The 22,895-nt window shown below is 45.9% G+C and overlaps 1 protein-coding gene across 1 annotated transcript in view; it reads left to right on the top strand.

Moving 5' to 3' along the window:
• glceb (glucuronic acid epimerase b) overlaps positions 1–22,895 on the top strand; it is a 43,872-nt gene that overhangs the window by 9,379 nt on the left and 11,598 nt on the right. The window contains exons 2-3 of the mRNA XM_083680397.1: positions 10,102–10,210; positions 19,411–19,952. Coding sequence (XP_083536523.1) covers positions 19,424–19,952 — 529 coding nt within the window. The 5' untranslated portion in view covers positions 10,102–10,210; positions 19,411–19,423. The remainder of the gene's footprint in view (positions 1–10,101; positions 10,211–19,410; positions 19,953–22,895) is intronic.

Raw genomic sequence — 22,895 nt, 5'->3', positions numbered from 1 at the left:
CTCTCCTAGCCTTGTTAACGCTGTACTATTCCCTGCTCATGTCAAGCAGGTCTTGGCAACCAGCCCCTTGTTCAAACAAAGCCCTGTCAGTGATGACAGATTTGACAGGCTGTGCCCTCCTCTCTGGAAGAATTGAATATCTTGGTCTCTTTCTCTCTCTCGCTCTCTCTCCTTCCCTCTCTCCATCTGGTGTAAGAGGGTGTAAACGACCCAGCTCTGCCGCGTGTCGAGTCCCGTAGGCGCTCGTTGGTGTCAGGGAGACATTCGTCACGGTGTGGAACTCCTGCCGCGTTTTTTGTCATTTTTCTAAAACAATAGGGTTTACTTTAATGGCAACAGCGGGATCATTTGTTCGTCACGCGCTATTGGTCTGCCATCACACTCAGGCTTGTTTCCAGCTGAAAAAGATGATGTTTTGAGCCGAGAATGAGTAGGTCGGAATTGAAGGGGGGGGGTGGGGGGGGGGGGAAGGAAGGAAGGAAGGAAATCAACTGTTCGCTGCTTAGGAATTCCCTGTGTGTTATGGGCTGGCGTTGGCTTTTCATGCCAAGAATATTCTACGTACATAGAGAGAAGAGACCGAAGAGGCACAGTTCCGCAAGGTGAAGTTAGAAGGGTGAGGTCTCTGAGGTATTTCGATTCACCCTCAAGCCCTCTCTTGGACCTGTCCTCCTCCTTTTCCACAACCCTCCCTCCCTCCCTCCCTCCAATCCAGAGACATGTTGCACCATGTTACTGGCAAGCCTTAATGTGTGCACGGCTGCACAGCTTGTGTGTGCACAAGCTGACATTTCTAAGTAGGAAGGAGATGCTCCGCATATTGAGCTTAGAATAGGGATAGGCCTATTCTGATTATTTTTCACTTGTTGTTGATATTAGTCTTGAATCTTGTAACCATGAATAGACCTCTTCGCCCCCACTACCCCCCCGTACAAGTTTCTCTCCTACTAATAAAATAAAATAAAATCAACAAATAAATTCGTATTATTCAACAAATAAAATTCCTCTAGAGTTGTGACAGCCAATGGCCCCTGGTCTGAGCATTGATTACTTTATCTCATGATGACTGATGGATAGATGATTCACTTACTTAAACAAATGTATTTGTTGCAAGTCGCTTTGGATAAAGGCGTCTGCTAAATGCCATAACTGTAAATGTTATGAATACATTTAGCATGTCTCCCATTAGCACAGGCTAGTTTGGGATGCTTGGGGAGAAATCTTACCAGAGGGACCGATTATATATAATAGACCAAATTCCACTTATCTAATTGCAACAACTAATCATCCTTCTCCAAGCGAGTTACTCTTATTGAATCGCCATGCTTGTTTAGCCTATCACAGAAAGGAAACCGTGGCAAGCTTTTATGTCCTTACATTCATTTAAAAGGGAATGGTTAAAATCGTTTTAAAGAGGAATGTTTACAATCCATTTAAAGGTGAATGGTGTGCTTTTCCGTCATCTCTGCTACATAGACCGCTGTTGATCCAATCTTTTCATTAAGCATCTGACCTTCCAGTCCCCCTGGAGACGGAGAGGAGAAAACCAGCCCCCTCTCTCTCCCTCTGCTCTCCCACGCACAACACACACACACACACACACACACAGACCACGGAGAGGCATTTGTCTGCTCCGTGCTCTGTCCATCCCCTTGCAAGGTAACATCTCCCCACACTCAGACTGCTATTTCTCCCGTGTGCAGGGGCTGACCTCCTCATATCTGTTGCGGTAGTCTCTCCCTCCCCCCCTCTTTCAAAATGAAGTAGAGAGAGAGTGGATGCTCGTTTTCAATCGCTTTTTCAATCAGTTCTTTTAATGAAGCCGAATCCACAGTTCCTTCTTTGTTAGGGAAAGATTATACAGTAGGGTGGGGCACAGGGGGGTAAGGAATGTGATCAAATGACCTTCAAGGATGGCAGTGAAATAATCCTCTGTATTATTTATAATTTAAATCTCCAAAGCTATTTGTGGTATTTGGCATGCCGTGTCACGAATGTAGCTGGGAAGGTGGTGTGTACAGTACTACGGTAGATCACTCTCCCATTGGCCCCAACAGGCTAAGCTCTCGTTGAAGGGTTGTATTAGGAGATGACTGTCAGGGAGATGGCTGTGAATAATATTCCATTCCAGGCACACTGGAGATCAATGTCAGCTCAGTGCAGAGACTCACATCTATGGAGAGAGAATGATGATGAATGTCCTCAAACCCCTCCCTACTGTCCCACTTTCCCCTCTGTATTTTCACTCTCTCTCCTCTTTCTTACTCCATTCGCTCTCTCTCTCTCTCTCTCTCTCTCTCTCTCTCTCTTTCTCTCTTTCGTTCTCCCTCTGACAGTGTCTCTTCTCTCATCTGCTCTCTGCTCTCTGAATCACAACTCTTCATATTGAAAAGGCAGGCCTTTGATTGAGGCATAATGTCTTATGCATATGTCTGGTTGAGATAGGAGAAGAATAATCACCCCCTCCCCCTCCTCCTCTCTTCGGGAATCCTTTTATTCCTCCTCTTTACTCACTCTGTCATATCAGCAAGCCTGGCAGAGATTTAGACAGAGATATCGTCAGAGCTTTTTGAAGCCTCCCTCCTTCTCATTCTCTTTCAAATCTCTTTTTGATTATCTTCGTCCTTAGCTGTTTAATATTCTCAACTAGATGGCGGCCTTTTCATAGAGCCAACAAGGTGCGTGTGCGAGAATGTGAGATTTCTCTTTGTGTGTGGAGGCAGCTGGTGTTAAACCCTCTCAGTCAGCCCGCTCTCTCAGACCTAAAACTAGGGTGGCAACGCTTCTAGAATGCTCCACCGGTGCTCTCCACAAAGACACCCCCCCCCCCCCCCGGTTTCTTAGTCGTTAGAAGCACCCACCCCACCCTCTCTCTTTAACTGCAGGAGGAGGAGTGTCTCATTAGCAATAAATAATGATTCAGCATGGTTATTTAGTAACATTTTCAAAGGCTACATATTTCACCTTGAAGGTTAAATGTACTTATAGTAGGCCGATATTGAATACTCTCTCACTCCGCTGAACTTCCCCCCAGGCCCTGCAATTCTTAGAACTTCACTGCTCTTAAAATGTTCAACTTCATAATGTTTAGAAAAACCAATTCAACAGCGCAATGGGTTCTCTGGCTCAACTCAATACACTTTAAAGGGGTTGGTTCGGTATTTTTTAACCATATCTACCACTTACCGTCAGTGCTGTCGATCGATGGGTACTATTTTGAAACCTGTCTGTGCTGTCATTCATATTGGCCTTCACCAGATAGCGTTTTCCTCAAGAGCCTCAATGCTACTGCAAGTAGACGGGGCTACAAGTTCAGTTTGTTCAAAAAGTATCCAAATAAACTCCACATCACACTTACAACTAATAGTAAAGTGCTGGCGGTCCATCAAAGCTATTTCGATTTCACATTACTGTGTCCCTCCCCGTAGGGCGTAGAACCCTATTATTATTTTTATTATTATTGTTATTATTGTTAAGATTCCTGTCGCACAACTTCTCGTGCTTCATGCTAGAGAAGCCTCTAGGACCATCAAGGTCTGCCATGATGGATTTCCCGCCATTTAGAATTTTGTGAAAAACACCTATCTGCACCTAACTTGGTATGAATGGACTGAGGTGCTCACAGGATCCATTTTGTTTACCATTTGAACAAACAACATGGCCATTATTAACCAATTAATTGTCCCGGAGGATGGCCTCTCGCATTACTGGTTATAAGCCAAAGACAATTAATCCTATCATGATGAAACTTGGTACACAGGCCCATTAGGCTCCCAGGGTCATACGCCTAAAGTCACATGCAAATCAACCAAAAGGGGGAGCCATAAATGCCATATTCACCACATGAACCACATCAACATCTGTTGATGCGGTTCACCAAATGTCAATGACACATGCCCTGGGGTAATTCCCCAAATGTACACATGCCCTGGGGTACTGTCTTAGTCAATATCTTAAACATGGTCATGATAGACCACACCCACCAGCCAACAGTATGGCCAATCACATAAAATCTGATAAATGAAAGACGGTCCACCCTAGCACTGTAAACCTGCTAAACATCTCCAAGGCTCTCTCTTGACCATTCTCAGACAGACCTTTGATCCTGTGACCTTGCCATGAGGCTAAGACCCCATTAATCGTTGCTTGCAGGCAGCTTTAATTACTATTATTATTATTACTATTACTAAAACTTAAGAGAAGATTCTTCATCAAATTAACATGCCAAGTTAGACCCAGGTTTTGCCATTATCGGCCAATACCGATTGCTGCCCGATCAATCGGTACATCCCAGGCTTTCTGGCTTTCGTTCCTGATATGAAAGACTAGGCCCTTCTTCTAAGAGCCCACACTCTGTGGCTCTTTATGCTACTCTAAAAAACTCTGCCCAACTTATCATCTCAGACTTGCATGCCTCCCTTCCCCTCCCTGCCTCATCTCCTGCTAGTCTGTTTGGAGCCAGAAAGGAGCTCACAGAGAAGCTTCAGTCTAGGCTCCCCTGCTGCCACTCTTCCCGCAGCCTCCCCCAGCCTCCCGCAGCCTCCCCCAGCCTCCCCCAGCCTCCCGCAGCCTCCCCAGGGCCTGTTTGTTTTTATCGCCTTGCCTCTGCCCGCGGCGCCACTTCTCACTAATCTCTTCGTCTTTGCCCCGACATTAGAAGGATTGAACTGGTGGGAGTAAAGGGAGATAAAATGAAGTATTCCCACATAATGTTTTCATTCTCATGGGGCTTGTGTGCCTGTGTGCGTGCGTGCGTGCCTGCGATGTAGAGTGACTGGTGATGCCACAGGAGTCACCGGCGGAGAGAGGAGGATGGAGAGATGGAAAAGGAGAGATAGAGGGAGAAAGAACAGCTGCTTCTATTGGGGTGTAATCCAGGCAGGAGACAGATAGAGCAGGGCTGGAGCCACACTCACGGGGAATGAGGCAGCAGGGGGAGAGAGAGGGGAGAGACGGTATGAAATGTATGCAAAGCCTGGGTGAAAACCCTCCGAATTGACTCACTCTATTCCTGAGCGCTTGTGACAGCCACGACGCATCTCACAGCGTGTGATGAGCTCTCTCACTGAGGCCTTCTTTGTTCAGTCAATCCACTGGGAAGATTACCCTCGTGTTGGGGGAGTTGGCATTGGGGGTGTAGGGGAATGATATGTTGGATAGAGGTGGGTTGCTGTGCTGTGCTGTACTGTGTTGGTCTTTATGGCCATTTTGGGGGAGTTGGAAAGAGCAGTAGCCTATCTCTCATTCTAAAATCTCCCAAATCCTTTGGATGGGCTACTGCTGAAGCTGAATCCCATCATCTGGGGATAAAGATCGCTGCTCTGCAGTATTGGCTGCAAATTGGAGACCTAAGTCTTCACAATGTCTTGCTTTCCACATTGACGGAAAGTACGGTTGGTCGTCTGCATATTTGAGTCTAAATATTCCTTTGTGATGTTGTGTTTTGCCTAGTGTAGCCTGCATAGAGATTTCTCATTTTACGAGCAGACTGTTATACATCAGAAATTAGAGGGATTCCATTTCCCTAAATCTATAAATTACAACAATGGTAATGGTAAGACTGGAAAAGGCCACTTTCTTTCCAGTCTTTATCCGATGTCAGATCTAGTAGAGGGAGTGTCATTAGTTCAACGCTATTGCTCTCTCTGTCTTTTTCTGTCTCTCTCTGGTAATTTTAATGTGTTGCCGTAGTCTGTGATGTGTTGTAGTAAGCCAGCTTGTGATTGTTTCCTAGACATTAATGTCGCTCATATAGCTTACAGATCCATGCATTCAAAGAACGTTCTTACAGTTACAGCCAGACAGCCACACGTAGCCATTCTACGCTAGAATGGACCACGCGATCTGCACCACTAGGTTCTCAGCTAATCCAGAAGCACACTACTGAATACTTTGATGATACCTCTGCAGCTTTTTAGCACCATTCGTCTTCCTGTTGAAGATGCCATACCTCAGCTGTTTCTCTTGTGTTCATTTTTCTCGGGAAGTGACAAGCCAGAGCGCTAGCATTGCTAACATGTGCAATGATGCACTGGGAATCCACCCAGGAGTCTCCTTCGATTCATAATTCATGACTGACTGACTGCTGTCACTATTCAGGCTATTGAAGCTGTTTCTCAGATTCTCGGAGAGGGAGAAGTATTAGAGGTGTGTGTGTGTGAGAAAGAGAGAGAGAGAGTTGATGGAGTATGTTGATGGAGCAAGCACTCTGTCCATGGCAGCAAGTACACATCTCTTTATCAGTTTGGCCCATCTCAAGGCAACTGCACCAATGGCGATCTCCATGCTTGATTGGTCTGTGATTAGCGTTAATCATCCATTCCCCAGAGAAAGTGAATGTTATATGAAGGCTGAGCAGATGGACCACCATGGTCTATGCACACATGCAGAGTACAATGCAATGTGGACCGTAGTCTTCATAATATCTTGCTTTCCACATTCATGTACAGTTGGTCGTCTGCATATTGGAGTCTAAATGTTGTATTTTGCTCGGACGGTCTCATGTTGCGAGCCGAGTGTTATAAATCAGAAATGAGAGAGATTCCAATTCCCTTTCAAGTGTGCATCTATTATTTAACCAGCAATATTGTGTGCTGCAATGGAAATTGGACAGGAAAGAGGCACTTTCTTCTCAGTCTTTATCTGATGCCAGATTAAATATTGCATCTAGTAGAGGGAATACATGCAATTACTTCAGTGCTTCCACTCTGTCTCTTTCTCTGTGTGTGTGAGAGAGAGTTGTTGATGGAGCAAGAACTCAGTTCATAGCACCAAGTAGACATCTCTTTATCAGTTTGGCCCTTCTCAAGGCAACTTCTCTGACTCTGGCTTACGGTTTCTTGGACGCTACTGTGGGCATCAGATGGTGAATGATGCCTGGCACCATGGTGATCTCCTGGCTTGATTGGTCAGTGATTAGCCAACCATTCATTCCCCAGAGAAAGAGAATGTTATCTGAATGCTGAGCAGATGGACCACCATGGCCTACGCATGCATGCCGAGTGCTAGGAAGAAGTAATGTATTTCTTTTTGTCTGTAATTTGGAATGTAGGAACATACTCAGTGTGAGGATTGGTATTAATGTGCTAACTGTATTCATAGATGGAGCAGCTGTTAAACCTCTGCTTAGAAAGGTCAATTAAAAGGACACCAAGCAAAGACTCCAATAGCAGTGTTAGCTTAGTGCTAAGCGAAGAAATCCACACTCAAGGCGACCTTGAAGAGGTGCAACCATTCTAGAGGTTCCACAGCCCTACTTCAGCCTCTCGTATGTGGGTGTGGGTGCGTGCGCGTGCCTGTGTGTGGGGGGGTGTGGGTGCGTGGGGGTGTGGAGGCTACATGTGGCATGACTAAGGCTTTGTCCAGATGTTACCTCCTGTGGGAGAGGAGAGAGTGAGAGTGACTGACTGTGAGGGAGTGAGAGAGAGACATCCCTAGGGAAGGCCTGGCTGGTGCCTCCTAGAGAGAAGGAGAGATGCACCCGTCAGGGAGACTGAACTGCTCGCGCTGCAAGCTATTACCCTCCTTTTTTTTGCAAGCAATAAACTCATTTTTTGCCTTTTTTGTTTACCTCCTCCTGGCTGTAAGACTTCTATCTCAGCCGTCCATCCTCGTAGCAGTCGAGATTTCAATTATGCTGTGGGGTATTGATTTGACCATCTTGCCTGCCAAGACATGGCTGAATTATTAAGTGCGAAGCTATTTTGACTCTTTTAGTGGATAAACAAATCTAGGCAAGTGGCTTTTAATGTGGTCGTCTCAGAAAAGGAATGTTGCAGTACATTGCCCAGTCGAACACTTGGTAGGAGTAGAGGATGTTTTTGATTGCACATTCCCTGTTGCAAGATGATTATATGGCTTGATTGTGCAATACCTTTGAGGGCTCTTTGATTAACTAATGACCTAAGACAGATATTCCAGTTCTGTATTGAACCAACACCAAGAACATGGCCATCTTATCAATGGAATCACAGGAGCCTCCTATGTTTGTGACAGTCAAGGCTTTCACAACCTTCGTCTTGGCCCAGCACCAAAGTACAGCTAGCCTAAATCTGTACTCTGTAGACCTATTGGGTTGTGTGTGATTTGCGAGCCAGTGAAGTCTTCTATAGCCTCCTCCTTGAGGTGCCACTTCTCGTAGCCTGAGGCCTTGATCAATAGCAATAGATCAGATGCAATCAAATACATAACAATTTGAAGGGGGAATTTTACAACCCAGGTCCTATTAGTCCATCAAAGGAATGTCAGTGTGTATGGGCATTTTGGGGCAACAAATCCTCCCACAATAGCTCGGCCTCAATCAAACACCCACTTTGCTGCTCCACCCGACCTCTTTCTTGGCTTGAACATCCTTCCTTTGTTCTTGAAACACCCCTATCTATTCACTCTGTAAAATTGCAGCTCCAACTGTGCCTCTCATTCACTAGGTGTTATAAACTTTCCTAATACCTGATTTCTAAGTGCTTTGTCAATAAACCCATTTTATAAAAAGATCGATCGGCTCTCTGTGCTGTGATTTAACACCCGTCTTTAATTTAACAGGCTCTTTTCCAGCTGAGCTCTATAGGAAAGTTATGGGGGGAGATTAATTGCAGGTTGAAGTATCCCTGTCACTTTCTACACGTTGGTCCATGATAGATTGTCGTTACGTTAATGACCCTGCCGTTGGGAATGCTGTAAATTCATCATGGCTGCAATTACAAATATGTATTTGTTTCTTCGCCATCATTTACGGTCCATTCAAAAGCCTGTAAGTCAATGAGTATTGATGTTACAACATAATTTATCCAGCCGGTCCTAAAGCATTTAGGCAATCATTTTTGTTTCCCCTTACAAAAAAAAACGATGGCGCTGAAAAGCGGTCGCCCAGCACGGAAGAGTAATCAATCATAATTTACTTCAGGAGAGATTTAGCCTGGTTAAGGGATTGCATTTTGAAAACCTCAAACAAACTGTAAAGTGCAATGTGGGACGCTGTATTGCTTTGATAAATGGTCCTGTAAATAGACCAGCATTAACCTCATTCACCCTGCAAATACGAACAGGAGTGTGGTGCTGAACCTTGGAATGAGCGCGGTCATGAATGATTAGGAGCCATTTTGATCTACCCCTGAGAAGCGTCATTGTAGGCCAAGTGGCGGATAGAAGAATAGAAGGCCTACTGTTTCCAGTGGGACAAACATTGGAGAAGGATCTAGAAAGAGGAGAGGTATCTGAGATCTGAAGGATTTGGATGGCTTCCGAATGAGGATCATTTTAATGAGGCTAATTCTCATGCGCTGATGACAAAGGCTCATCTTGTATAAAGATTACTGGTGATATATTTCAAAGACTCTTTCGAAATGAGCTAATCATAACATGATTATTAGCATAATTTGATATGATTAGGCTATATCAGCCTCTGGTTGATGCAATGAATCAACATCCTTCCGAATATGTTCCCTTTTCACCAAGCTGCACAGACTCAACAAAGGGGATGGTGTAGGAAGTAGTTTGCGATGAGAAAGTTTTGTGTTTGAAGTGGCGGTGTTTGAGCATGCTGACAGTTGCTTTGATGAACAAGCCTCTGAATAGGAGGGAACATTGAGCTGCAATAGCATAAGAAAGTAAAAAGAAGCAAGTTAATGATATGAATATCAATGAACTCCGGCTCAGTGACTCTGTTCCTCCCTCTCACATTGTCTTTCATGTTTAGCTCTCATTGTATACTGGTATGTGGATCACACACAGGGTGTATCAAGCTATCTCTGGTGTGTGTAAAGACACACACACACACACACACACACACACACACACACCAGGAATTCTCTGTTTTCCTGATGTAATGATGATCCTCGCTGAAAGAACGCTGTCTTGGGCTGGTAACGCCCCATGTGGCAGTGGGCCAAGTATCAATGGGCCCCGCCCACTCTGCTGGACCCCAAGATAGCACAATGGACTTGATTTTGTTTTTGCTTTATAGTTCTCCCCTCTTTTAATTGAATCAGGTTAGACTAATCCGTTTAATTTTCATTCCAGTAAAGTTTTTAAGCAGTAATTCAGTTTCCACGTTTCCACGGTTGGCAGTAATGACCATAAAGGCATGTCCTGTTTGTGTTGCAGGTGGTGGAAGGACAGCCAGCGTTGCAGACCAGCAGATGATCTAGTGCTGGGCAGCTTGTGGCCGTGTACATGACTGCTCAGCTGGGAATTTCCTTGTGAATGGATTAGGGTGAGTATGTAGGCCTACCTCAAACTGTCTTAGTTTTTCAGCAGGACCTCCCTTCGGACTCCAAAGAGCTAGATTAAAGCCGGCCCAATCTCCCTAAATCTTAATTGAGTAAGCATAACTACGGATTTCCCTAAGCCCTATCTCTTTTCTTTCAGGAAGCATATCAACTTTGATAGCGAAAGGGAAAGAGGAACTCTTTGAACCCTCCCTGGATTCATTAGCCTGTATCAGACTTGTAATTGGAAGTCTGCATATAGAGAGTGAGTGAGAGACAGCGAGAGAGAGAGAGAGAGAGAGTGCAGGGTTTGAGTGAACTCGATCAAAGATCAAAGCTTATCCCCTCAACCCTGCGACTCGCTTTCATAATCTCTAGGGAATCTGTGTGTGTGTGTGTGTATGTCTGTCTGTGTGTGTGCGTGCGTGTGTGTGTGCCTGTGCGTGCGTGCGTGCATATCTCACCTTTTTCATACCAAATACCCGTCACATGTTGGATGTCCCGAGTTCTGTAATGCTGCTATAGCATAATGTTTTTAACCATGTAGGCCTCAGCCTTATTTTGTAAGGATGCAATTCCTTTACTTCTTTCCCTAAACCCCTTGGTACCTCTTGCAACCTCGGCAAACAGGGCTTCTTGCAACCAGGGCTACTTGTTGACTGTAGAGCTTCTAAATTAGGTGTGCAAAGATCGCTGTAATAGCGTTGAAAAGTGTTTCTTTTTGTCCCTATCATTTTTTTCTCCAGTTGACTAGTAACGTATTTAATCCCCCCCCCCGCCCCGCCGCCTCATCATTCTGGTAATAACCTGCGGAATCCCAGGACTACCCATGAATTGGACGAGGGCGTTAACATCAAAGCAATTTCCTCTCTTTCCTCTGCCTGCCCTAAGAGATCTAAACAATGTTTCATTGTGCAGCACTAATGTGAATTTCTTTGTCCGACACGTCTTGAGTAAATTTGTGAGCTCAGCATGGTACTTGTCATGGTGTTTTAAAACCAATCAGAATGGATCGGAGGAAAATATGTCATTCTTAGGCCTAGAGGACACTAAGGGTGCGTCTTGATTAGTCTAAAATGGCTTCCTCTCCTCACCTCGTTTCCTTTATCTGCATTGACACTGATGAGCTGGAGAGGTTGTGAGACGGTGGGTAGACCTGGGGGGGGGAGAGGAGGGAGGGAGGGAGGGAGGGGGGAGAGGGTCCTTCATTGTCCTAACACCTATTCTGTGTCTTCAGAGGGAATGGACATAGGGAAAGGAAGCCGCATTACACAATTGAGATGTGCCCCAAGTTGTCTAACATGTGTTTTAGCATGTTTCGAACAGTTATCTTAGAGGTCTGAGGTTTATTAGATTGGAGGTTGAGATTTTGTTTTGCCTCACATAGTAAACACTGAACATTATTAAGAATCCAAATGCTGATTCTCACAGTAGAATGCCAACTGTTCTACTGTTCCATTAGAACCATCTGGAGACAGGTTTTTGATTGAACAGGACTCTTTGTGTAGTCCAATGGGAGATCTCCACTACTGGGGGCTATTGGAGTAGCTGGGCCATCCATACACATGAATGATTAACCAGGCTGGAGTCCAGCAGGGTGATTGGGTATTGAGCTGCTGGAAGTCCTGCTGCTCCCCTGGGAGGCCTGTGAAGAGATGGTAAATGGAGAGGCACCCGTGCGCACACACACACACACACACACACACACTCCAGGAGGGAAATGGAGCCATCCTACCAACAGGAGGGAAGCGAAGCAAACGGAGGGAGGGAGGGAGGGGGAGAGAGGGGGAGAGAGAGGGAGGGGGAGAGGGGGAGAGAGAGAGGGGGAGAGAGAGAGAGGGAGAGGGAGAGAGAGACCGAGAGAGAGAGACCGAGAGAGAGAGAGACCAAGCGCCTCTCTGAGAAGGTAAACTGTGTTTGGCCATCTGCTCCGACCCGACCCTTAACACACACACGCTTCTTTTTGAAGAGCTTCTGCTTCAGCTCTACTGCCAAAGTCTTTAGTGTTTGTTTTTTTTCCTCTCTCGCTAAGCTTTATGAATGAATTTAAAAGAAGAGATGGTTAGATAGGTTGGAATAGCGAACACTGCTTTATTTCTCTATAGGACTGACCTTGTGCTGTTGTTGAATCGCCTCGCCTCCATACAGCCATTAAATCTCAGAAAAGGAGGAATTGTTTACTCAGTGGACCAGTCATGCTTTTGAAAGGTTCCTGTCAGACACGTTTTGCTTGCCAATATCAGATTAGCATCTGTGAGTGGTGGTTGATGAGCAGGTGTTTTAGGGAAAACAAACTGTGTAGGTCCTAGCCCACCGTTAGTAGAAGGGGTGGTTTAATATACGATGAAGATATCAGATCAGAGACCCCCCCCCCCCTCCTCCTCTTCTCGCCTCTCCCTTCCTCCTCTCCTCTCAGAGACACATTTCAGTCTGAGTGTGTTCACACTCGCTGACAGGAGGCATCTGAAGACTTGAAAGGGCATGTGTAGGGGGGTGTTACCATGATTACAGAACAGGCATTTGAATAAGGAGCGGGTGACGCATGCATTGTGGTGAATATTAATAATACTAATCTCTGTCCACACTGACTTGTTCTCGCTCAGCCACCTCAATGCCGCTGTGCAGAAGCTGCACCGCCATAGGAGAGTTCGTCCTCAACTCCCCAGTAATGGTGTTTATTCTGTGAGCCAGTGAGCCAGTTCTACTGTACGATGCAAACTTCTAAAATATTGATGCAAATGTTATGGGCCCGGGGGGGAAGTATTTGTCCGTTTCCGACAAGAGCTGCTCCCCAAGCCCACACACTCCCACACACACCTCCCCACCCACACACACACACACACACTCCCACACCCACACACACATACACTCTTTCATGCCCTCACACTCACACGGAGCTAACAGGCCACCTCAGCCTGAGCTGGTGATTTACAGCCGTCTGAACCCCCCCCCCCCCCGTGGCCTGAATTTACCCAGAAGAGCACTGAAAATGTCAGGAGTTTAGTTAGCACCGAAACACCTGTACGCTACAAACACAGAGCCTTCTGCTCCAATACCTCCCCCAAGGGCAGTTCTCCGGCACCGGGCCGTTATCCTCAATGATGGCTGCATGTGATTTTTCACCGTGGAGGACAGCATGGGAATAAAAACCAATCCTGTCTGCAGTGCACATCCTCAGGCAGGGGCTCCACGCGACAGCGGCTGCTGTTTTTATGAGGTACGGGTAGTGTTGGGATATGTTGAGGGTTAAGGTGGTAGGCCAGTATGAGTGTCGAGTGTGCCAGTGCACTAACCCTTTTATACTGAGAAAACGACAGGATGTTTCCATCGAAGAAACAACGCCTGGAAAAAACCCCTCTACATTTTGAATTGGCTGTGGATACGAGTATGGGACCCTATTGGAATTATCTCTGTCAGTCTGTACGCGAGCTGAAGAGCCAAACCCAGTGGAACAGAGTTTGTTAGTGAGGATAGATAGGGGGGGAAACATTTTTTTTGATTCCTTGTATCTTTTTTTTGCTTGTTGTACAAACCAACTCACCAGCTGGTGTCTCGAAAGTCTGTCGAAGTTAGAAGAGAAATCGGATACCTCTGAGCCAGGGGAGAGAGCACACTCTCTGTAGTTGCGTAAAGCAGCTGTTAGTGAATCCAGAGATTTGCTGATATGTTAACAATGCTCTCACAGCTGCTGCAGGCATCCACCCTGTAGCCAAAGGCCTGTCATCAGAGCTGGGCTGTGACTGATGTCAGAGATGACCCGAGAAGCTGCCAACGATCGGACCTCCGAGACCTCACTTCTCACGGCCTCCATGTTCTGTGTCCCGAGAACTCAGATCAAGTGTCACAACTTTTTTAAATATTTTTTTTTAATTGTTATTATTACTACCTTCAAAAGATTATTTTCAACACAGTTGCCCCCTTCACGTATTATGCAAATCCCTAGCTTCAGCAGTGTTAGGTTCGTCATATGCTTTTGAATCTTGCTTTTGGTTTGGAGGCTGTTCTGCCACAGCCTATATTGCTAAGGCCCAGAATGCATTGTATTTCAAAAACATTTCATTTTTCCAGAGATGATTTTCAAGTCTTGGCAAGCCTGCCGTGCACCTGCTGCTGCTCCTTTGCGTTGACAGAAATGGCTTCAAGAGTTGGATGCTATATCTGATGGCTACTCCATCCAGTTCCCCTTGGCCAGCCAATACTCCCACCTGCCTAGCTAGGTTGGGCCCAATGCTGCCTTTACTAACCCCTCGAAACCCAACGAAACGCTATATCTGCATGCTAGTAGCATCTGCCCTCTTCATTTAGCTTCAACATAGGTGCCCAGCGTAGTAAAACAAACGCTGAAAACACAGCGAGCGGAACAGTTCCGGCCGCCATATGGCGGCTGTGGCGAAAGCATCCAGCCTCAGAGATCGTTAAACTTGAAAGCAGGGCTGTTGTTGATCCCCAGTGCCAGGGCCCACCCCCCCACCACACTATTATCAGGGACCAGGGCTGCTTCCCAGGGACAATGTGGCCCCTGTGCTCCCAGGGCTGGGGTGGAGGCCGAGCACAGTGGGGTGGACCCCCCCCCTCCTCTCCCCTCGCCCCTCCAGGGCTAGACTAAGCAAGTTTTTGGTCATACTTTACATGGTTGCCCCTCTACTCGTGTAATCGATCTGTATTTACTTCATTTACTTACAACATTGTGTTATTATTATTATTAGTAGTAGTAGTAGTAGTAGTAGTAGTAGTAGTAGTATTATACAAGTGGAATACAGAATGCATTTAATGCAAACCCTCAAGCCCATGGAAAACAGGTCACACTTCATGTCCCTCATGATGTTAAGAAAGGACTGGCATACGCAATATGTTGGAAACACCTTCTCGCCCACGCTTAAATCTTCAGCGTTTGAATACATTAGAGGGGAGTGAATGAGTGCACACTTAAAGGTGAGAGGTAAAGAATATGATTGTGGCCCAGGTATTTCATGCTCAGCAGCATTTCAATCGAGTCCTTCCTCCCTCCTGCGACCGGTTCCTCCCCCTCGGGCCTCTGGGAAGGCCATGCATCACGGCGCTGAGAACGGGAGGAGTGGGCGTGCACCTGGCCAGATTGCCGTGACGACCGATGAACGCTTACAGTATACTGAGAGGGGCCATTTGACCATGAAGGGAGGCGGGAGATGAATGTCCTAATGCTGCTGGCGATGGGAATGTTTAATGTTCAGTTCTCTAAAGCAGGGCATCGGAGGGTTTTAATGTTCAGTTCCCTAAAGCAGGGCATCGGAGGGTTTTAATGTTCAGTTCCCTAAAGCAGGGCATCGGAGGGTTTTAATGTTCAGTTCCCTAAAGCAGGGCATCGGAGGGTTTTAATGTTCAGTTCCCTAAAGCAGGGCATCGGAGGGTTTTAATGTTCAGTTCATTAAAGCAGGGCATCGGAGTGTTTAATGTTCAGTTCCCTAAAGCAGGGCATCGGAGGGTTTTAATGTTCAGTTCCCTAAAGCAGGGCATCGGAGGGTTTTAATGTTCAGTTCATTAAAGCAGGGCATCAGAGTGTTTAATGTTCAGTTCCCTAAAGCAGGGCATCGGAGTGTTTAAGCTGAAAAGCTCTGCTTCCTTTTTCCCCTTTTCATTTTTTTTCCGAGCCAGTCTTGTCAGGCATGGATTGCTTTTATCCTCAACAGCCTTGTCCTTCCATATCCTGTCTTGTTTATTTTTAGTATTATATTTCGGTGTACTTTTCCCTCTTAAGTCCGCAGCACAGTGCAACTCGTGGTAATAACCAGAGGGGATTACATCTGTGCAACACTTCCGTACTTGGTCTGATCCTACTGGATTACACAGAGGGCCGTCCATATCTCCTGCCCATGAGTGGATTTGGGCCGAAACGATCCTTGAACAACACATCCACTGTCTGATCCACTAGACTCGTTGTTGTTTGAGCTTTAGTCGAGTTGAACACGGCGATTACAACATACAACATAACAGATGAGTGATGAGGAAAGGATCGTTGATAATACATATTACTGAATAATGCAAACTGCTAACCTTTTTTAATGGATTCCTATGAGAGAAGTGAATTGGCGCAGTGAATCCAGGAAATGCCGTTTTACGGGCACTGTCCTGTTGATTCATAGCGACATCTGATTGGTTGCACCAACACAGGTGCGGCCCGCTGGTAATGTAGAGGCACGTTTCAGTGTTTTTCTGACCTGCAACAGGGTTCACACACTCACCGACATACTCACCGGTGAGTGCATGCGTTTTTTTTTTATATGCTTCTAATGTGGCTTGTGGGCTGTAAAAAAACCTATAAAGAGGTCCCAAGGAGAAGACTGCATACTGTGTGATAGTAGGAAAAAATAAAAACCAAGGTGGCAGTCTCATTTGGCCAGATGGAATACAAAGTTTAACATGGGTTTCAATGGTGAAACAGGCTTTTTGGCACCAGCTGCTGTGTATGGCCACATGGTATCGCCGGCTTCAAAACCTCTCGACAGGATTGCACTCCTGGAAAGGGGATGTGCATTTTTAATGTGAGGCGGAATGTAGGACACAAGAGAACTATCGATGACACTCAACGCTGACATCACAAACCGAATACGTTCATGTGACATAGGAAAGGAAAACAGATGGATTATAGCTACTACAAGCATGAATAGATAGCATAAGCATTGTCCCTACCTGTGTAGTAACATTGTAATTACTACTACTAGTGACAAGATTTTATTAACATGTTATTTAGTAATTAGGTCATTACATGATAGTTGAGCTGTTATTTTGCTACTTGTGTCAAAGAAACTGCTAAATTCCATTACTATTCAATTAAAAAGTGTACTGTAACAGCATGTTAATACAGGTTGTTACTACTCAGGTATATAACCTACATGTAAAGTCTGATCAATAATAGACATTTCCCATTGCTAGCTACAGTATATACATAGATGGCATCAGCAATACCACACACGTAGCTTTGCCCACTGGTCTTGTTGTCTGTCCGGTCCGAAGTTTAGCCGTTGATAAACCTGACTCTAGACTGGCCCAGTGTCCGGCGGTGGTTTAGCTGTAGGCCTTAGCTGTGTTCCTGCCTGAGCTCTGCGGGCAGCAAACCACCGTAAAAAGATCCAATTATTTATAGTCAGGCTCCTGACGAGACAGCCCTGCTTATCTTTCAACATGCAGGTCCCCCAGGCCCTTCCTCCCTGCATTCCCAGCGTTGTCACAGTTCCCGGCAGCCCAATCTTTCATCTCTCCACTATGCTGACATTTCTCCAAATATCAATGATACATTTTTATATTAGGCAATATTTTATGACACAGAGACATTCTGCCAAAGCGTATTTTTTCGCCAGAGATGGCACTTTAGGTTTGTAATGATGTCTGCTTGAAAAGAAGGTGCGAATGAAGTTCACTTTTGCCTTCCACAAGTTGATACCGCACTTGGGAAATCATGGTTGCGTGAACTGTTAAAACAGTTTTTTTTATTGAGAAATATATCATCCGTCTCATGCATTTGCACCAGGTTTTTTTTCTTTATTGCACATGTACTTCACACGTCATTTTCAGGACTAATTTTGAGTTGTTTGGTTCTACCGGTGTTTCTTGAGGGCATAATGAAGAATGGTCTCTGTCAGAACAGGCTCTCTCTCTCTCTCTCTCTTTCTGATTTTCTTGTTAGAGAGCACTTTGAGAACTCTAACATGCTTGCCCTTTTCCAGATGCTTGTCCTTGGTGTATAACTTTGTTAGAGAGAGACTACAATCACTGTAATTTGAGTCTCAGCAGTGCTATGGCTCCCGTTGTGGAATTAATGCCCATTCATTGCTCTGACCTTTAACTGGGTCTGGCTTATTGCTGAGGCATTGAGATGAACTTGGAAGTAACGATTTTTCCTTCCCCCTGGTATCGTGGGAGGGCCGTCTCCTTGGCTCCTTCGTCATTGCTGTATCTTCTAGCCTACTCTTGGAGCAGCAAAGCTGTAATTAGCAAAAGGAGGAGGAGGCCCCTGTTTGCCTATTGATTTCTGCCGGGCTGATGGAAATGCCAGGGAAACGTGGACGGCGATGTGGGCTGTGAGCCGCAGGTTGAGGTTGATTGGCGCTGTTAGTCAGCTGATCGGATCGACACCATCACAGGGGCCTGTGAGGGGTCTAAGCCAGCACCTGAGATCATCAGACTTGTACTCTACTGTAGCGCTCAAGTTCTGAAACGTTCTTCGAGTGTGACCCATGTTCTTGTTAACCACTCCAACAGACGAAACCATGGAAATAATTCCATGACTTTGTGTTATGCCTGATGGGTTTTTGTTGTTTTTGTCTTTCTTTTTTATGATTCTACAGCCAGTTCTTTGATTCCATTCAACCACAGCCCAGTCTTAGGCCACAACCAACCGTTTGGTACAGTGCATACTATATGGGTCTACTCCAAACGGCTTACCAGTTTTACTGCCTCATTCACCTCTATTACTCTGTTGATTCTGTCTTCTAACCTGGCTGCCAATACTGACAGATCCAACACTTGAGCTGTCTGTGCAAGACATTAGTAAGTGTGAGTGTGAGATTACTGTACGGTTCACCTTATGGAGCACCACGTAAAGGAGACACACACACACACACACACACACACACACACACACACACAACCTGTTAGGAACACTTCCCAACAACACATTTAACATAATGCTGATTCTGCTTGATCTGCATTTGGTTGTTTGTAATGCTCATCAATCGCTCTGCATTTTCTTAGCAGGGTTTTGTAAGCAATATTATGTACGCAATATTATGTACGCAATATTATGTCAGCAATCTTCACTAATTGGTCCCCAGTGAGGTATGACTCTTCACACCTTGAGCTGTCAGTGTTTTAGAATTGCAGTGTATTTGTGAGTTTGTGTCTTTAACACCTCAGTTGTTTTCTAATATCAAGGGATCCCATTCCTGACATGCTTGTGTTTGTATTTGGTTGCATCTTTGTGCACGGCTCTGAGCTTCACACCTTGCTGTCAATGTGAATGGCACTGTAAATTTGAGCATATTTTTTATGTTAAGGGCTCATTAAGGGCAGTGTCATCCAGTTGAAAAAAAAGGGATGAAAAAAAGAGTGTATATATTTATATGTATTAATCCCATTGATCATTCATTCCGTGTGTGTCTGTTTATTCAAGGTGCGCCATGACAGTTTGGACCCGTTGATGACCGCGTCTCTTGTCTTTCCTCTGTGTCAGGTGCGTCGGGACCATGCGTTGCCTGGCGGCCCGGGTCAACTACAAGACCCTGATTGTCATCTGCGCCCTCTTCACCCTCATCACCGTCCTTCTGTGGAACCGCTGCTCCAGCGACGCCGCCCTCCGCTTCCTCCCCCGCGCCCCCCCGGCCGCCCCCAGCCCCAAGGGTGGCGACGCCAGCATCAGTAGCCAACAACAACAACAACCCCCGCAACCCCCCGAGCCTCCGCCTGTCGTCGGTGGCGGCGGAGGCGGTGGCGTCAAGTACGAGGAGGTCGACTGTCTCATCAATGACGACGTGACCATAAAAGGGCGTCGGGAGGGCGGGGACGTGTACCTGCCCTTCAGCTGGCTGGAGAAGTACTTTGAAGTGTACGGGAAGGTGGTGCAGTACGACGGCTACGACCGCTTCGAGTTCCAGCACAGCTACTCCAAGGTGTACGCCCAGCGCGAGCCCTACCACCCCGAAGGCGTCTTCATGTCCTTCGAGGGTTACAATGTGGAGGTGCGCGACCGCGTAAAGTGCATCAGCGGAGTGGAGGGTAAGATTGGATCTTCTGTCTTTCTTTTATTTTTTTTACGATTCAATCGTAACGTATTTTTGTTTTTTTCTCGAGATCTGAGAGGATTCAATAGATACTGTATAATCAATATGGTTAATAGGTTCCTCTTGCCCTTTGAGTGGCCCGGGTAGAAATGTTGCCACATCCAATCTTCTCTGATATACTTGTGAGTAGGGTCTAGGGGTCGGTTTAGAATACAGCGGCAGGTCTGACGTTGCCTTTGTCCTCACCTTCAGTTATGTCCCCATAAAACAGGAGGAGGACCAGGTCCAGAGCTGGAGCTGGTGATCATCAGCCTGTCTTTATGCACATCACGTCAGGGTAGCACTTAGCTGTTGTGTGTGTCGGTGTGTCGGTGTGTTTTTGTGGGTGTCTGTGTCTGTGTCTGTATCTGTGGAGTCCGGTGGACCTGTCTTATATACAAATAGACCTTATGCCGTAATAGTCATTAAGCTCCACAGTCCGAGGAAGAATTTCCAAGAAGTAATACACCTCTGGCCCCAGTGAATAATGCTCCATCAATTGACTTGCATTAAGCAAATGAAAATTGAATTGATTGGGCCCATTACAAGACCTGATTGTGGTGACCCCCAAAGTTAACGGAGCACCATGTTGTGCCTATAGAGACACACAGGCGGGTCTTGAGTTTCACAAAGAGGAATGTGAGGTTGTTTGTGTGTGCGGTGCTGTGTGCGTTCATTGTGTGTATAAGCATTTCTGTGGGTGTTAAGAGTGCAGGAGTAAGTGTTATATTGTTTTGTTTGTCTTGTTTGCTTCTGGCGTGTGTGTGCGCGTGCGTGTGTGCCTACATTTGTAGACTTTGCAACACACACACACACACACACACACAGAGACACACACAGAGACACACACACACACAGAGCTACAGACACACACACACAGTTCCTGTCATTGTCCTTAGTGCGGTGCTGGCTGAGTTGGTGTGTAACCAAGCATCTCCTTCCACGTTGGGTCCCTGTCCTTACACTCTGCCAGTCTACCTCCATTTATCTTCTTTGTTTAAACAAGAGATTCTCCCCAAGGATGGCCTTGGGTTTCTATTCTGCGGTGACTAAAGCACAATGTAGCGAGCGAGCTGAACAAGCTAGCAGGTCTTTTTTTCTTCCTCCCTCATCTGTCAGCGCATGCCTCCTCTCTCTCTCTCTCTCTCTCTCTCTCTCTTGTTCTTTATTTCTCTCTCTTGTTCTCTTTCTCTCTCACTCTCCTTTTACTGGAAGCCATGGAGATGCTGCCAAGTGTGGAGGGGAGAGTACATCTCCCCCCCACCCCCCAACCCCCCAACCCATCCCTTTCTCTGCTTGTTTAATCCTTATTATTCTCTCTCTGACTCTCACTCTCCTTCTCTTTCTCTTTCTCTCTCTTCCTCGTCTCTCTCCCACTGGTTAATTTGATCACATGCTGCTTCTTAAGCGGTGTCTCCCCCCCCCCCACCCCCACTCATCGTTAACACAATCAAACGTGATTAATAAACCTTTGTTTTAAAAATGGGGAAAAAATGATTAATTTGAGAAAATCTAAACCAGCGACGGCACACAGATTTTTAGATTTTCTTCTGTCTGCACTAATGTGATTTAATGCTTGATCAACACCACCGATCTCATTTACCAAGTACTATTAGACGTGTATCACCTGTACTTCAGCCCAAAAAGCAATTACTGTCCGTTCAGTTTTCCGCAAACACGATCATACTTGATTTGTTAGCAAATAAGAAAAGGGCATTGAGATTTTGGCTCGGGGCGGCTAGTTCGTACCAGGCAAGCTATTCACGCAGACTTTGTATAATGAGAGTCCATCCTTAATAAAAGTCATTACTTATCGAGGGCTCCTGTTAAACATTATGTCCTCGGGAATCAATAGCCCATTTGAAAAGCTCTCTCTCTCCCTCTGGAGAAGCCTAATAGATATTTATTGTCATTCAACGTCCCCTTGTTGATGGGGTTTATACCTGCATCCTTCTGTAGGGGTAGTCAGTCAAAGAGCTAGTGAACATGCAGCAGAGACGTTGCTCTCTCTGTTTTACTTCCCTGGAATTCCTAAGCAAACTTGAAAGGGATAGCACTTGGCAGCCATGATCAGGCTGTAGAACTTGGCTCTTTTTGCTGCTGTAAATGATGATGAACTCACAGAATGGATAGCTGTACATTTCCTGTGCTGCTTGCAGCATTACATGATTGACGGTTAACGACGATAGCAATTTCGTAGTCGTAGAGCAAGTCGGCTGGGAAGTTTTGATCTGCTCACTCAAGACGGAGAGTTTTGGAGTTGTCCAAATGGACACATTAGGCTACTTCACACACCATTCACTCAGATGGCTTGTCCTAAGTGCTTCAAAAAGTGTGTACGTATCATTCCCCCCCCCCCCCCCCCCCCTCCTCTTTTAGAAGCTTCAGATGGACAGTCTTCCAGAAACCTAATAGTAACATGTGAAACTAAGTTATTTTTCAAGGGGGAATCAATTGTCAGATGGAGACTTACTGGCATTAGATGTTCATTAAAAAAAAGTCGATTCCTCAACTCTCTTTCATATCTGCGTCTCTCTTGAGTCCAAACTGGTCCACTCCTGGTCCAAACTGGTCCACTCCTGGTCCAAACTGGTCCACTCCTGGTCCAAACTGGTCCACTCCTGGTCCAAACTGCCCTTTCCCTTATCAGAGCCTGCTGGGTGGTGAATGTTTCTACCTTTACCCACAAGTGTCCTGCACCACAGGTAGAGACTGCTTACAGATCACTGGGTGGGAAATAGGCTAGCCAGGAGAATTGAGCCGAATCCATTTGTACCTCAGTTTGGAGATGTGGGGGAGTCACTTTCACACTCCCATTTCTTACAGACATGCCCCTCACACACACATATAAACGCACACACACACACACACACACACACACACACCTCTCGTCATCTTT

The sequence above is a fragment of the Argentina silus genome, assembly GCF_951799395.1.
Source record: "Argentina silus genome assembly, chromosome: 11".
NCBI classification, from domain to species: domain Eukaryota; kingdom Metazoa; phylum Chordata; class Actinopteri; order Argentiniformes; family Argentinidae; genus Argentina; species Argentina silus.
Note: the sequence above shows the minus strand (reverse complement) of the source record. Positions and strands in the feature narration are given on the sequence as shown.